The sequence below is a fragment of the Aptenodytes forsteri genome, unplaced genomic scaffold (assembly GCF_000699145.1).
Source record: "Aptenodytes forsteri isolate BGI_AS27 unplaced genomic scaffold, ASM69914v1 Scaffold106, whole genome shotgun sequence".
Taxonomy (NCBI): Eukaryota; Metazoa; Chordata; class Aves; order Sphenisciformes; family Spheniscidae; genus Aptenodytes; species Aptenodytes forsteri.
In genome coordinates, this window is record NW_008794080.1 from 2,199,394 (window position 1) to 2,213,933 (window position 14,540).

General features: G+C 43.6%; 1 protein-coding gene across 5 annotated transcripts in view; it reads left to right on the forward strand.

Annotated features, from left to right (window-relative positions):
- The window catches only part of NCOA4 (nuclear receptor coactivator 4), a 13,740-nt gene extending 2,698 nt beyond the window's left edge, over window positions 1-11,042 (forward strand). For 2 of the 5 annotated variants that reach the window (XM_009272590.2, XM_009272603.2), the window contains exons 2-10: window positions 2,779-2,932; window positions 3,884-4,024; window positions 4,145-4,233; window positions 4,740-4,848; window positions 5,453-5,524; window positions 6,206-6,352; window positions 6,583-7,593; window positions 7,970-8,059; window positions 9,223-11,042. In XM_009272590.2, coding sequence (XP_009270865.1) covers window positions 2,792-2,932; window positions 3,884-4,024; window positions 4,145-4,233; window positions 4,740-4,848; window positions 5,453-5,524; window positions 6,206-6,352; window positions 6,583-7,593; window positions 7,970-8,059; window positions 9,223-9,228 — 1,806 coding nt within the window. In that variant the 5' untranslated portion in view covers window positions 2,779-2,791 and the 3' untranslated portion in view covers window positions 9,229-11,042. Of the gene's footprint in view, window positions 1-91; window positions 192-365; window positions 668-2,778; window positions 2,933-3,883; window positions 4,025-4,144; window positions 4,234-4,739; window positions 4,849-5,452; window positions 5,525-6,205; window positions 6,353-6,582; window positions 7,594-7,969; window positions 8,060-9,222 lie in introns of those variants that run through there. The other 3 variants (XM_009272612.2, XM_009272595.2, XM_009272619.2) reach the window with 3 other exon arrangements.
- Window positions 11,043-14,540: the final 3,498 nt, after the last annotated feature.

Here is a 14,540-nt window from a genome sequence, read left to right on the forward strand (position 1 = left end):
AGCGGAATTTGCCGGGGGGGGTGTGGGCGGTGTGTGGGGGTGTGTGGAGAGCGGGACGCGACGGCCCGAAAGCGTTTTGGAGGCCGCGGTCGTGCGGAGCAGGGGGCTGGACGCGGGAACAGCTTCATAAGCAGGACGGTGCCGAACCGCTCCCTTCGCCCGGAAAGCGAGCGCGAGTTCAGCTGAGGGGGGTGCGTGGGGGCGTGCGGGGGCGCGCGCCGTGGCGGGGTACCTCCGTGGGGTTGGAAACAGTCCGATGACGTGGAGGTTGCCAAAACCGGTGACCCTGCGTCGCAGCAGCGCGTCCTGTCGCAGAAGTAACTGCGTGTCGTTACCGTTGAGCCCGAGTGTATGATCTCGGGTATTTCAGAGCACGGGACCTGAAAACGCCTTCAACTCCTATGCTGTTTGGTGATAATTGGGAAGCAAGGGAATAGGTGGTTACCCCCACTTGTTGTGGTTAGAGGCTTGCGGAAATTGAACAGAAGGATGGGTCGACTCTCATCCTCAGCTGTAACGTTAGTTTTATTGGCTAATTTTTGGCAAAGAGTAAGAACAGCCATTTTACAAGGGCTGGCTGGCTGGAGGAAAGCAGCATTCGTCCTCTCTGTATACATTTTGGAGAGAGACTCTTGCAATCAAATGAAAAACTGGAAAAGCAACACAGGCAAGTGTTTTCAGAGCTTATCAGAGGAGCACGTATAAGTTTCTTAAACTTGACTGTGCCGGTATGCAGTTGCTAATGCAGCGTGTGAGAAAGTGGCATTTCTTCGGGCATTGAGCCCAACTCCCTAGTGGCATAAATTCAGAGAACACATAAATGGCAACGCGGCATACTTCGGACCTGGCGTTTGTAGATACACAGCTTAACATCATATTCACAAAACTCTTCTAAGTACATCGTCTGCTGTGCGAGCAAACATGGCAATTACATTTAGCCTTTCAGACTTTGACTCGGTTGTTACATAAGGGTATGACGAATGAAATAATGAAGAACAGTAAGATTTTCTTTTGTTTGTTTACTTTTGAGTATATGACAGCTTTTAATGTATCTAACGTCCTCATTTTCTTGGCTGGGTACCTCTCTGCCTTTGCATTAATACTTTTAGAGTATATTTGAGAGCTGGGGCTCCCACTTACGTTTTCCTGTAGGTTGTACGTGAAAGAGTTGACAAGCGAGATAAACTCTAAGGGGTGTTGTGAAGAGAAAGCTTACCGTTTGTTGAACGTCACTAGCAAGGTGCAGATCATGAAACCTTACGGAATTGAACCTATGAATGGATTAGAGTATGCAAATACAGGGACAGAACTGGCATTCATAGCACAGAATGGAGAACGATGTGTTTTGGACTTCTGCACCCTGTCTGATTTGGTGTAGAATTAACATAAGCTTAAAAAAATAAATTCAAGTTCACTTCCCTTGTAGTTGTGCTCTGCGCTTCCTAGAAGACGAGATGTTATGGCGAGGATGGGATTGAGTTGCGTGCAGGGGCTTGGCGTGGCTTCTGTGCCTGCTCCGTGCCTCGTGGCTGGGGGCAGCTGGGAGACGGGAAGCCCGCGGTGTGGAGGGAGCCGAGGGAGACGCAGCCTCTGCCGCTGCCTGACGGCGAACCTTGCTTTTTCTGTCAGCTTCCACTTGCGAACCACGCCTAGCCCTCTGCTCTCTGAAATACACGACCTCGGTGTGTCTGGTGGGCCTTGGCTGGAGAAGGATTTTTGGTTTGCAGTTTATATGGTCACGGGGCTTGGAAATTGAAGACTAAATAGTTGCTCAGTAACACAAGCTCCGTGGTCGTCTTGTCATATTCAAAATACTCTTTTCAGTTCCCTCCAGAGAAGTGGTAAAATCTATGAAATATTTAGATTGGCACATGTGTATGCTTTAATTAATTCTGCTGGGAATTTCCATAGCTGTCATTGCTGAAGACTCGTTTTAAATAGAATGTTTACTACAAATCTTTAGTTAGTGCTTCAGGAATCCTATGAAACCAACAGGAGAATTGAAACTCTTTGGTAACAAAATACCCACCGTTTAGAAAAAATGCTTATATCGATGCTTCCCATTTTTACTAAAAATCCATATTTAGCTTTTTTCCCTTACTTGCAGAATCCTTGCCAGTGTAACTTCTGTAGAAATTTTGTAGCTGAGCCCCTTTCACTTGAGGATATGCTGAAGCCGAGTAAGTTACCGCGGCTGTGACCACAACAAAAATAATGGGCAGCTGCTATAAGTTCTGGCCTTTGCAGCTTAGAAAAGAGTGATCTGTGTATCAACACTTGGTTTTTCAGTTGATCGAAGCGTGTTAGAATTTTCTCATTTATGGGAGCCAGTTCATTTGCCTGCAGCTGAAAAAAAGGGTGACTGAAACAGTCCCTGCCCCTGGCCGGGCCGTTCTCCCCCAGCTCCGGCAGAGCTGCTGAACCTTGCCTGAATCAGCCCTCAGCTGCTGGAGTTTGCTGGATAGACAAAAAAGCCAGAGGAAGGTGGACGGCAGGGGAGGACTGCCTAAGCTCCCGCGGTTGAAGCTGTTGTCAAGTATCTGTTGGTTTTCCTGCGATTGTGCAAATTCCGTGGGCCGAGGCGTTTGAGAGACCGTTGTCGCACCTGGAGAAAGCTTTATCTACGTTTAGAAAACTTGCATCGGTGTAGGGTCTTAGGGTGTTTTTTTTGTCCACCTTTATAGTGAAGTAGAGCAGATGGTTCTTCATATGATGCTCTTCCTCCTCTGTTAAAGAGGAATAGAAACTATTAAGAAATTTTTTTTCATTGTGTTTTAGGAACACTTCAAGAATGAGTCTACCACAAGATAGAAGTAGAAATTCCTGCAGCAGCGAGCCTCTGGCAAAGTGCCTTCAAGCAAAGAAGGACTTGGAAACAGCTATATCTGGAATTGTCAAAGCTGAACAACAGATTAAAGAGAACTGGCGGGAGGTAATTTAAAATTCTTTTAAAAAAAAAAAGTTTTAATAACTAACGCGACTTTAATGACAGTTTTTATTATTCCAGAGTACTTTCTATTATGACAGTGGTCTGAAATTTTCCTAGAGACTTGCAAGCATCTTGCTGTGTAATTTGGTGTTGTGGTTTAACCCCAGCCAGCAACCAAGCCCCACCCAGCCGCTCACTCACTGCCCCCCCGGTGGGATGGGGGAGAGAATCGGAAGGGTAGGAGTGAGAAAACTCGTGGGTTGAGATCAAGACAGTTTAATAGGGAAAGCAAAAGCCGCGCACGCAAGCAAAGCAAAACAAGGCATTCATTCACTGCTTCCCATGGGCAGGCAGGTGCTCAGCCATCTCCAGGAAAGCAGGGCTCCATCACGCATCACGGTGACTTGGGAAGACAAACGCCATCGCTCCAAATGTCCTCCCTTCCTCCTTCTTCCCCCAGCTTTATATACTGAGCGTGACGTCCCATGGTATGGAATGTCCCTCTGGCCAGTTGCACTGCTCAGACAACTAAAACATCGGTGTGTTATCAACACTGTTCTCACCCTAAATCCAAAACACAGCACTGTGCCAGCTACTAGGAAGGAAATTAACTCTGTCCCTGCCGAAACCAGGACATTTGGTCATGCTCTCGGTAAAGGTATTCCTGTATTACTAGCTTAGGCACACAGGATTTACTAGAGCTGTCGGCTGAAACGTCAGGATAGAGAGATACTGCAAATAACGTTGTTCTTTGACACTTCTTTAAAGGTAGCCTTGGAACTTTTACTGACTGAGCCATGTGGTGCTGTGGGTGACCGTGGTTAGTTTTTGAGAAATAAATTACTCCAAAAATACCACTTATCTGTGACAAACATTATTTTGTAATCGGCGCAGCACAGGCTTGTTCATACTCTCTGACAGATGTTCTAGAAATGGCACATGTTACCCCTACAGGTAAAAGCCAAGATTCACAGCCACATAAGCCGGCACCTGGAATGCCTGCGCAGTCGTGAAGTTTGGCTGTTTGAGCAGGTAGATCTCATTCAGCAGCTGAAAGAGGAGGCGTTGCAGCAGCAGGCGCAGCAGCTCTATTGGGTAAGGTTTGGGTGTAAATTCTTGCACTGGCGTTCTTAAGTAAACTGTGTCCTTGCAGGTGTTTTCTCAACTTTAATCTTAGAAGCCAAAACAATAACATGTGTTTTGTTTTCCGTGCAGTATTTGGGACAATTCAATTGCCTTATTCACCAGCTGGAACGCTCCTGTAGTAACGAACTAGCAAACCAGATTTCAGTTTGCCTGGAGAGGTAAATATATTTTATGATGCAAGTTAACACAATTGGTATTTATTTTGACTTAGGAATTTAATCTGATTTTTTTTTTTTTATTCTGATAGAACTAACAATAGATCTAACGCACCGTTACCTCATTTTCAATGGTTCCTAGAAATAAGATCTTTAAAGCAGTCTGAGATATGATTCTTCTCATCTTTTTTATCTTAGATTGAAAAAACAGGACTATAACGAGCAGTGGAGGTACTCACTTGTGCGGATTATTTCAAATATTAGTTGTTGATGGCAATTGAAGTAAGAAGGAGAAACTTGTGTTTTGCTGGCTGTTTATTCTGTTCTTGGTTTGTGGAGAGGCATCTCGTTATTTTTATGCAAGTATTAAAAGCCTTTCTGTTACCTAATTAGTGCCCAGTCAGTTTGGAAGCCTTTTTATGAAATAATGGATTGATTCCCAAAACATGACAGCTGAAGAAGATTGTAATTTTTTTTTTCTTTCTGTAACTACCATCTTACTCTTTCAGACTGGCAAGTCTTACTCTTAAACCAGAGGAGTCTTCCATCCTGAATTTTGAGGCTGACACGTCTTACCTTCGCCAGGCTATTACCTCATTTGGTTCAATTAAGACGATGGTAAGCACCAAGACTTTCCTGGGTTGGAATATTTGGAAAAAAATCTTTTTCTGAGGCAGTAGGTGCGGTATATGCCAAGTGATATTTCTACTTTTAGTTGTACACAAGATCCATTCAAGCTATGAGTCGTATAGTTTTAGCTGTATAAAATACACACAGTGGTTTATTAACTATTGCATGTAGTTGTGCATGCAACCGAGCTTAGATCTAGTTACGTACGTGTTATTTTAACATATTTTGGCCGAGACTGAGGGAATGGTGATTATATTCTTACTCTGTTCCAGCAACTGAAAATTAATGTTACTGTTTTCTTTAGATATTACTAGTTATGCATCGTAGATGGCTTTCTGTGATATAAATATTTTGGGATTCTTATGTAAGCAGCGTATCTCCTGTATTATTGGAGATAATTCTCGTAAAGGAAGTGGACTGAAGGGAGTATTTTTATAGTAAATCTTTCTCCATTCTGTTTTTAAATGTTGAGAAAATCGTTAGCCACAAAGAACTGACCAGTTGTAACTGCGCTTTACTTCTGCTTTATTGTAGAGTTCATCCTAGAAACTGGACAAAATTGAGATTTAAATTAACTTTTCTTTCCTTACAGCAAACCGTAGAGAGAGAGAATACTTCTCCTTGGTTCCCAGGGCAGAATTGTGCCCTAATGAACTGTGAGCAGGTAAGATTAAGGCTTGTATCTGTGAGCGTTTAATTGTATTAAAGGGAAAAGGAGGACTCAAGCACAGTATGTTAGCTTGCTTGAGTAATGACTGCTGTTTGTTTGTTAAGACGTTTGAGTAGCCAGTACCAGTCGCTGTGGTGAGCGTTGGCGATCTGACGTTCTAGCTGCTCCAGGCACAGACGTGCAAGAACAAAGTATGAAAGTGAATCTGGAGTGTGACTGTTGGTCGGAATTTTTTAATTGAATATTCCTTGATGTTGACAAGTCAGGACTTGGAACGATCCGATTCCTTGTAATGCAGAAATTAATGGGAAATCTTATGCTGGGCTCTGCACAGAAACAGCGTCAGTGAAGGAGGGTAGCAAATTAGCAACGGGAGTTGTGGTCAGAAGGAGGATTATGGCTGGGTTACACGTATCAGAACTGTGCGTTGTAGAAGTTGTCGCTTCCCTTTCTTGTCATTTGCTCTCTGAAGAATCTGGGATCACAAAACAGTCTATCGGTGCAGTGGCTTAAAGTCATACAGGCGACTGAAGATTTACTTTTTCCTTAATTAGAAGTGACTGGTTTTTCTTTTGGTTTCAGAAATACTGATGCATGTTGAATGCCTGTCTTGATGTTCACCATAGATTACCTCGGCAATTAGACTTTCTCATAACCAAGAACGTTCTTTCCCAGCAGAAAACGTTGTGTGGGACAGTGAGTGCCTCGCTTGCTGACTGGTTACTTGGAAGCAGACCTGTGGGTGTTTGCCAGGCTCCGTATGTTCCCAGCACCAATCTTGAAGAATGGGTTACGCAAAAATGTGCGTCAGAGCCCAGCCAGGTAAGCCTTTTATGCACTAACCTAGTTTTTAATAAAGAGGAAAGCAGAGTGTCCAGTTGCAGGCGGAATATGGTGGGAATTAAACCTTCTGTAGTTCTCTTCACTCTGCCTCGTGTTCAACTAATACTTTTGCACTTAACTATCGGAAGGCTCCAAGCTGTAACTGTGCAAGCAGTTACTGAGCATTGTCTTTTAGTGTTAATAAATGCATTTCAATGTGTCTTTACTAGGATTTAAGTTCTTCCAAAGTCTGTTATTTTGAGCAAGCCTGGGGAAATCTGAAAGATTTGGAAAACTGGCTCCTGCAGAATCAACAGCGTGATGTTGCTGGGAAGACAGACTCCCCTGGCCGCAAGGACTCCACCTCTACTTTCAACTCGTCCTTTTCCACTATTGAAAAGGTGGAGGAATTGGAATCCCTTGGACAAGAAGAGATGGACCTTTCCGACTGGCTGCTTACTCCTGACACAGAAAATGGAGGTAGTGCTTCAGATGAGAAATGGAAGTATGAATTTAAACCTTTTAGGGAAGAATTTAATTTGAATGATTGGCTCCTCAAAGCTGAAACGTGTACCAGTTGTTGTGGCAGCCAGATCAAAAGTGTGGAAATTGAGAACCTGGGAAATCTGAAGTGCCTGAATGACCATCTTGATGGAAAGAAATCGCCCACTACATCTGCTGTAAATGCTTGGCTTCTTCAGCATCCCCAGGCCCCATTTAAGGTGGAAGATGTGTGCAAGGCTAATGAGCTGTGTGCCAGCTTTTCAGAGTGTGTGTGTGATGAAAAGTGCGGAAAAGAGGCTCTGTGTAAATGGCTTCTGAAGAAAGAAGGGAAGGATAAAAATGGAGTTCCAGTCAGCCAGAAAGATGTACCAAACCCTGAGCACGAGAAGACAAAGCCTGCTGCCAATACCTGGCTTAACCCCGCACAGCAGCTCACAGGGGAACCCATTAGTGCAGAGAAAGCGGATTATTCAGCAGAGATCGCAGAACCCTTGAAAGTGTTGCTCGAAAGGCCTCTGACCAGCTGGCTAGCCAAGTCTGAGCACAAAGCAGAAAGTGCAGAAGAAAAGGCGAGCAGGGAAAAAGCAGACAATAGTTCCAAGAGTCCTTTCCTAGACCTCGTGGCTCCATTCCACCTCCCCTTGAATGTAAACAGTTGGGTGCTGACTTCAAACGACATAGAAAATGCTAACCCGCCTCCAGCGGAAGATAAATGGCTTCTACGCAAGAAAGCACAAGTGAGCACGTTCATAAGTTTTTGTTACTGCTGTGTCTTAAGCCAATGTGCCGGGTTTATTGTTTTACTGAATCTAATGCCTGCCTTCTCTTCCAAATTCATAGCTCTTCTGGATAATACTGACTGACAATTTTTAGGTTTCTTAGCTCTTTTAATGTTTTCAGTGATTCTTACTTAGTTACTTAACGAGGCCAGTGTTTAACACAAAAAAAAAAGTTAATTCTGAAGTATAGCTAGTCTTACTACATGAAGAAAGTATTTATCTCCAAGACTCAGAAGTCAGTTTTATTTTCTTTGTGAACACTTGGCAGAATTTGAAGATGCATCAGAATGTATTTATGTTTGGAGATCAGTAATTAAGGTGACTTCTCTTTCAGGACTTTGGCCTCCCTACAGTTTGCGACCTTTTTGCCTGTATGAAACTCAGTGGAGATAAAGAAAAATGGCTGTACCGGACTCCTTTACAGGTAGGATGCGCAGAATGCATTAGAACAGCTGAGCCTAAACATAACTCGGGGGTACAGAATACAGACGATGGCAGCTAACTGATGTCTTCAGAGTTCTCTATACGTAATGTTTGACAGCATTGTGATTTTTCTCCCTGTATACCTTTTTAACAGCTTGGACCATTCTATTTTTTCATTGTTCCTCCTCTTTTGATCACAAGCCAGGGAGGGAATTAGTTACGTTCTTGAGTAAATCACTCTTCAACTGATTGACACTCGGTAGAATCCTGGTAACTTCTATTGTAACTAGAATGTGCAATTAATTTCATAGAACCATAGAATCATTAAGGTTGGAAAAGACCTCTAAGATCATCGAGTCCAACCATCGACCCAACACCCCCATGCCCCATAACTCGGGGGTACAGAATACAGACGATGGCAGCTAACTGATGTCTTCAGAGTTCTCTATACGTAATGTTTGACAGCATTGTGATTTTTCTCCCTGTATACCTTTTTAACAGCTTGGACCATTCTATTTTTTCATTGTTCCTCCTCTTTTGATCACAAGCCAGGGAGGGAATTAGTTACGTTCTTGAGTAAATCACTCTTCAACTGATTGACACTCGGTAGAATCCTGGTAACTTCTATTGTAACTAGAATGTGCAATTAATTTCATAGAACCATAGAATCATTAAGGTTGGAAAAGACCTCTAAGATCATCGAGTCCAACCGTCGACCCAGCACCACCATGCCCACTAAACCATGTCCCTAAGCGCCTCATCTACACGTCTTTTAAATACCTCCAGGGATGGGGACTCCACCACTTCCCTGGGCAGCCTGTTGTGCCAATGCACCACTCTTTCAGTACAGACATTTTTCCTCAGGTCCAATCTAAACCTCCCCTGGCACAACTTGAGGCTGTTTCCAGGCAGCTTCTTTCTTATCTCGGTAGTGTATTTACAGCTGATGTCATGTTTCTCTAATTTGCAAAGATAACTGTTTTTGAAATTAATGAAAAAAGTCCATCTTAGCAGGCGTACTTCAAACCCTAAGAGGCAAGATACTCAGTTCTAGGAAGTATTTGAGTATATTTCCACCCCCCCCGGGTGTCTTATCTGTGTTTTTTTCCAAAGGTGTTGCTTTCTGTTTATCAAAGAGAATAACCCAATTTTAAATTTGTTTAGATGTGAAGAACTGGAAGCATTGAAATCGTCCCCTTCCTGCTGATCAATCGCACATCACGCTGAGTGACTGCAGCCAGCTGAATTCTTGTGTTTGTGTTTGGCCGTCTGCTTTTTCTTCTAAAATTGTAACAAAAAGAAAGATTACTCATATAACAGAGTTACGGTGCAGAAGATGCCTTTTTGTTATGATTAATTCTGAAACGTAAACCCAGTGAGCATAAGCAATCTGATACTATAGAGGTGTTAGTAAATTCGTATCTGTTACGGGACTACGTGAATCTTCTTTAATGGGTTGTCACTTCAAGTATGCTGAAGCCAGTGCAAGTATAAAGCAGAATCTCTCTGGTGCTGTGAAACGTCCACCTTTGGCAGTGACTTTACAAGTGTTGCCGTTCCTTTCAGCTGCTACAACTTTGTCATGAGCTGGGTTCCAGCTTACTGGGATTGGCAGATAACTTAGGCTGTACTTGGAAGCAATTTCTTTTATTGAGCAGTCGCTAACTTTAAAGGTTTCATTTGCATCTTGTATTGGTGCATCTCCCGGCTGAGTATGTGGAGTCCAGATTTTGAAAAAGACATGAATTTATGGGACCTGACGTGAGACAGGAGAATTGGTAACTTAGTTTTGAATAAAAACTTTGCTTGCAAATTTTTGAGCTGTTCAGAGAGCAGGGTAGGGTGTTAATTTTCATGCATCAGTAGATCAGATCCTACCGTGTCCCCAGCATTTAGGAAGACTTTTGAGTTTCACTGAAAAAGCCGTAAGATGAAATGTGCGTGTTTCTGCTAGTTTTAGATAATTCATAATGAGCTTTTATTGACTAAACCACTGGAAAGCAGGCATCTTAGCCACATAATATTTAAAGGTAATATTTGGGGAATTTGATGCCTTCTCCTCAGATGGATGTCATGCTGTTTAATTGGGAAACACTAACTTGGCAAACTGCGTGGCTCCCACTGATCCATTTTAAAGATATTTAAGCTGTGGATTTCCATGTTGTTACGCGCAGGAAAGGGGGGTGGAGTAACTCTGATCCCTATAGCTGTGGACATAGTACGAGCAATACCTCTTTAGGTATTTAGCATTTTGAGCCCGTAGGAAGGAGTGCGGAGATGTTAGATGGAAATGTGGATCATGCCTGTCAGCTTGCATGAAAAACTGTGAAGTTACATAGTTTCTGGTGCAGCTTCCACTCACTTAACAAATTGCTCTGAATGACTATAAAAATAGCCTCCCCTTTTCCCCATCCCTGCAGCCTGCCTGGGAATAGAAGTGATTTCAGTTCTTCACAACACTAGAAAAGAAATTGTTAGCAAGATCCAACCTTGGTATCCCTTCGCAGTGTGAACGCATTCCCGCCTGACAGAACCTGTGCATTTGGTTAAAAACAAGTTTTTAGTCTGAGAGGGGGACGCCGCACATCTGAAACCAGACCCCAGAAGGGTGTAACATCCGTGGACCGCTTGAGGCTTTCGTACTGTCATAGGTGGGGCTTTCTGCTGGAAGCAGAAAAATGTTTTTGAAGTTCACTTTCCCCTTCGAACGTGTCCTCGTTGCTGCATGGGGAGACTGCACTGTGACTAACTCCAGTAATAGCCTAATTTGATTAGCAGTTGAACTTAATGAAGGTGATTGACGTGCAGGCCACCTCTTATAATTCCTTGTAGTCGTCATTGTGTGCTACTTTGTCAGTTCATTATGAGCCTTTAAAACTTGGGGGTATCTATTCCTTTACTTACTCAACTGACTTGTTATCACTAATTGATATTTATGTAAAACAATGATTAGTCTTTTCCATTAAAAAATAATTGCAACCAAAGGCGTGGTCGTCTCCTTTGCAAGATGGTTAACAAAAAAATGCTGCGGCACGTTGCCTAGTTAACTTCTGTTTGGATGCAGCTGTGCTTCTGCCCCCGTACGGGATTCGCATGTTTTAGTTCTCTATTTCACCACTACCTGCAGTTGCGTGGAGCCCCGCTGTCGAAGCCAGGAAACCCTGGCACCAGGTACACACCTCCTGGGTAACTGCTGGCCATCGCCGCACTGAAACACGAGCTCCTGGACACCCGGCCTTGACTCAGCTGCTGTAAGAAATACAGATTTAGGCAAAACGGTGCTTGTTTCTTACTGCTCTTGAATACTTAAGGAGGATTTATGGATTTTAGTGGCCTCGAGTCCTCTTCTCCCATGGCTGCGGAACATCTCTGGTCTGGCTGCGCAATTGGAAGTTAGTTCTTCTCTGGCTCTTCTGCTCTCCTGGTTTTTGAACATCAGACCCTCCCGCATGTTTTGTTCCTCCTTTGAGGATCTTCCATTCCTTTAAACTGGTAGAAGTGACTTAATCCGGGCTGCATTGTAGCATTAAGACAACATTCTCGTGAGACAGCACGCAGTTGGGCCTGGCAGCCTTTCAACCACAATACCTTGAATTTCATGTGTGGGTGTGCGTACACGCAGTTTCTATAAAGGGACTAGAGGTGCTTTGTTAGAAGCAGCCACGTGCAGAACTCCTGAACGTGTATCCCGAGTATCGCTTTCAAAGATGGGGAGAAAAACACTTTGGGTCTTCCAGAGACAAGGAAGAGTAGCCGGAGCAGAGAATGCTATTCCTGGCTTCTCTGGATAACGTTTGGAGACCTTTTTTTGAGCAATCTGGGATTATCGGATTGTACTGAGGAACGGGGTCCGCTCCAAAATGCTTAATTCTACTTCTCTCCCTCCCTCCCTGTGGAGGCTGTGGTACCCTGTGGTGTCCCTGCCGCGCCTGGCATTCAACAGCACAGGCCAATACTCACAGAGGATGCAAAGCTCCACTCAAAACATACCAATTTCCTAACTATCTAGAATTTATTACATACAGGGGTAACCTGCTGTTAAAGCAATTAAAGCATTAAAAAGGATTTTCCCCCCTCCTTTTTCAGTCCCAGATTAGGTCAGAGGAAGCAAGCTACGAACACTGGATGGCTTTTCTGCCCTAGCATACATTTCCCTCCTGTTTTCAGCAGCAGCTTCTGCTGCATTGAGGAAGCTGGAGATTCCTACCACAGGACTAGCGATTCTTCAACAAATTCCCCCAACTGTAAGAGAAGTCACCTGCTGACAGGGAATGGTGAAATTGCCTTTCTCCATTCCAAAGACTACACAAAAGCAGCTTTGCAAGATTCAAAAGCTTTCATTAAACCTGTTGTCTCGGACTCCCTCACTTGCTGCCACAGCATGGAAAGCGCCCTCAGATCTACCAGCAAAACTAGATGCCGTGACTGGCACTGCGAGAGGATAAACCACCGCTCTTCAAGACGGCCAAGGTCTCCTGTGCTCGCATTTATGTAATGCTGCATGGGAGGACTGTCAGTGGCTTGCCAAATCCTGTTTGCAGCTTGATTTTACTTCCTTTTATTCCTACTGAACTGGGATATACTTTTGGTCACAGCTTTAAGTAGCAACTTTATACTGATTGTTCGCCATTAAATTGTGAACACAGTAAGTCTCGACATAGAACATCACAAAGATGTTCTCTGTATTCCATACTTAAAATTCACCTCCCTTGCTGCTGCCTCCGTGCTGGTTGTCTTTCATAGCTCAAGCTATGGATCACTCCATATACAAACCGGTTATAAACCAAAGCTTTTAATAGCCCTAGAAATACAGCTATCGCAGAAAAATGCACTCAGCTCTGCCCCTGAGACAAGCAATTCCAGGAAATTGGAGGTTATTGCAGACCAGATAACATGCTAAGTTGTCTCAAGAGTCAGCCCACCCTTAAGGTTGTGGCAACTTTGAACTTACAAAAGCTTGTTCCTACATTACCTCCAGCGCACCTAAAGAAGGAAAGACATTTGTTAAGCTTCACAGCTTTCCCGCTTCAACTAGGGGCAGAGAGCTCCTGGGTCGTACTTCAGTCCTGAAAAAGTCTCCAGCAAAACTAAAAGACACATTGCAAAGTTCCTGACACTTAGCAAGCAGCCCTTCCCCACCACCAGTCCCCGAATTGGCTAGCACCCCTTCATCCAGCATTGTCAAGAGTGTAGGAGTGCAAGTCCTATTAACAGTGACCAAGAAACGTGGGCGGGGAGGAACTCACTGATGCCAATGGGGAGAGAAAAAGCAGCTCAGGAAGAAAGTGCACCCGTTTTCCTGATGTCCCACCCAACAGCACTGCACAGCTGGTGCCTATGTCACCTTTCTGCAGCCTGTGAGTAGGATGGTTTCTTTGGTGCCATGGTCCTCAAAAAAATGCATGCTAGAAGGTCCGGCTCTGGACTATCCACAACAGTAATACACAGCCCACTAAAAGACAGTGGAACATAAAGCTTAAGAAGAAACAGCATTTACAAAGCAGGTGAGAACAGACCAGTTTTCTTTCCTTTATGCTACATCTACTTTGACCTGGTATCCAAGCAAAGCTAATTGAGTTCAACTGTGAAGGCTTGTTAGCTAGAGCACTTGCTCTATAAAAAGCTAGTCTCAGCGGTCACCTCCTCCTAAAGAGGTTTCTCAACAAAGTTGAATTTCTTCTCAGAGGAAGGTAAGAGCTACCACCTTCCCTCTACTGCTTTTATTGTTGTTGTTTCTATTTTCTTGAGTGCAACGTAGTTATCTAGAGCTGTTTCAGTAGGGAGAATTCAAGTAAACTCTTGTTTTGCATTAAGTTGTCTACTGAGAAGTAAGTTTCTTGTTTTTCAAGTAAACTGCCTTCACACTGTAAGTTGTCTACTGAGAAGTTTCTTGTTTTTCCTTTGCCCTGCCTTCACACTGTCTCAGACCTGTTCAATTGTTTACAGACTCTATTTAAAAACTGAAGGAATCAGCTGTTATACAAGAACTCTAATTACTGAACTAATTCACAACTTACTGTTTAATTTATGTGCAAACAATACTTGGTATGTGGTTTAATTTTAACACTGGAGAAGGTGTAGGTTCATCACACCTTCTCTTCATTCTGCCAATAACCTACAAACATCACCTGGGGGAAAAAAGCTTGTCACTAATTAAAAATCCTGTAATAGGCAATGAGAGGAGTATTTATACTGCTTGGTTTCTAACTGTTGGCTAAACAAGTTCTGAGATCCTGGAGCACGCAAGTGTTTTGATAATCCACTGGCAGCTGTTCTGCAACAGCAACTGTACCTCATCTAGAAACAACCAGTTCCTTATTTATTAGAGCAAATAAGGGAGTGGAGTCAAGCCCTGGTATGCCTCACCATCGCCTCCCATCAGGAGACAATCAGCCTCTTAGTTCACTTCCCCTCACCCACTAACTCCCCCAGGATTTTATCACATCGGTCCTTCAAAAGGAAACTGTAAATAAGAGTCCCTG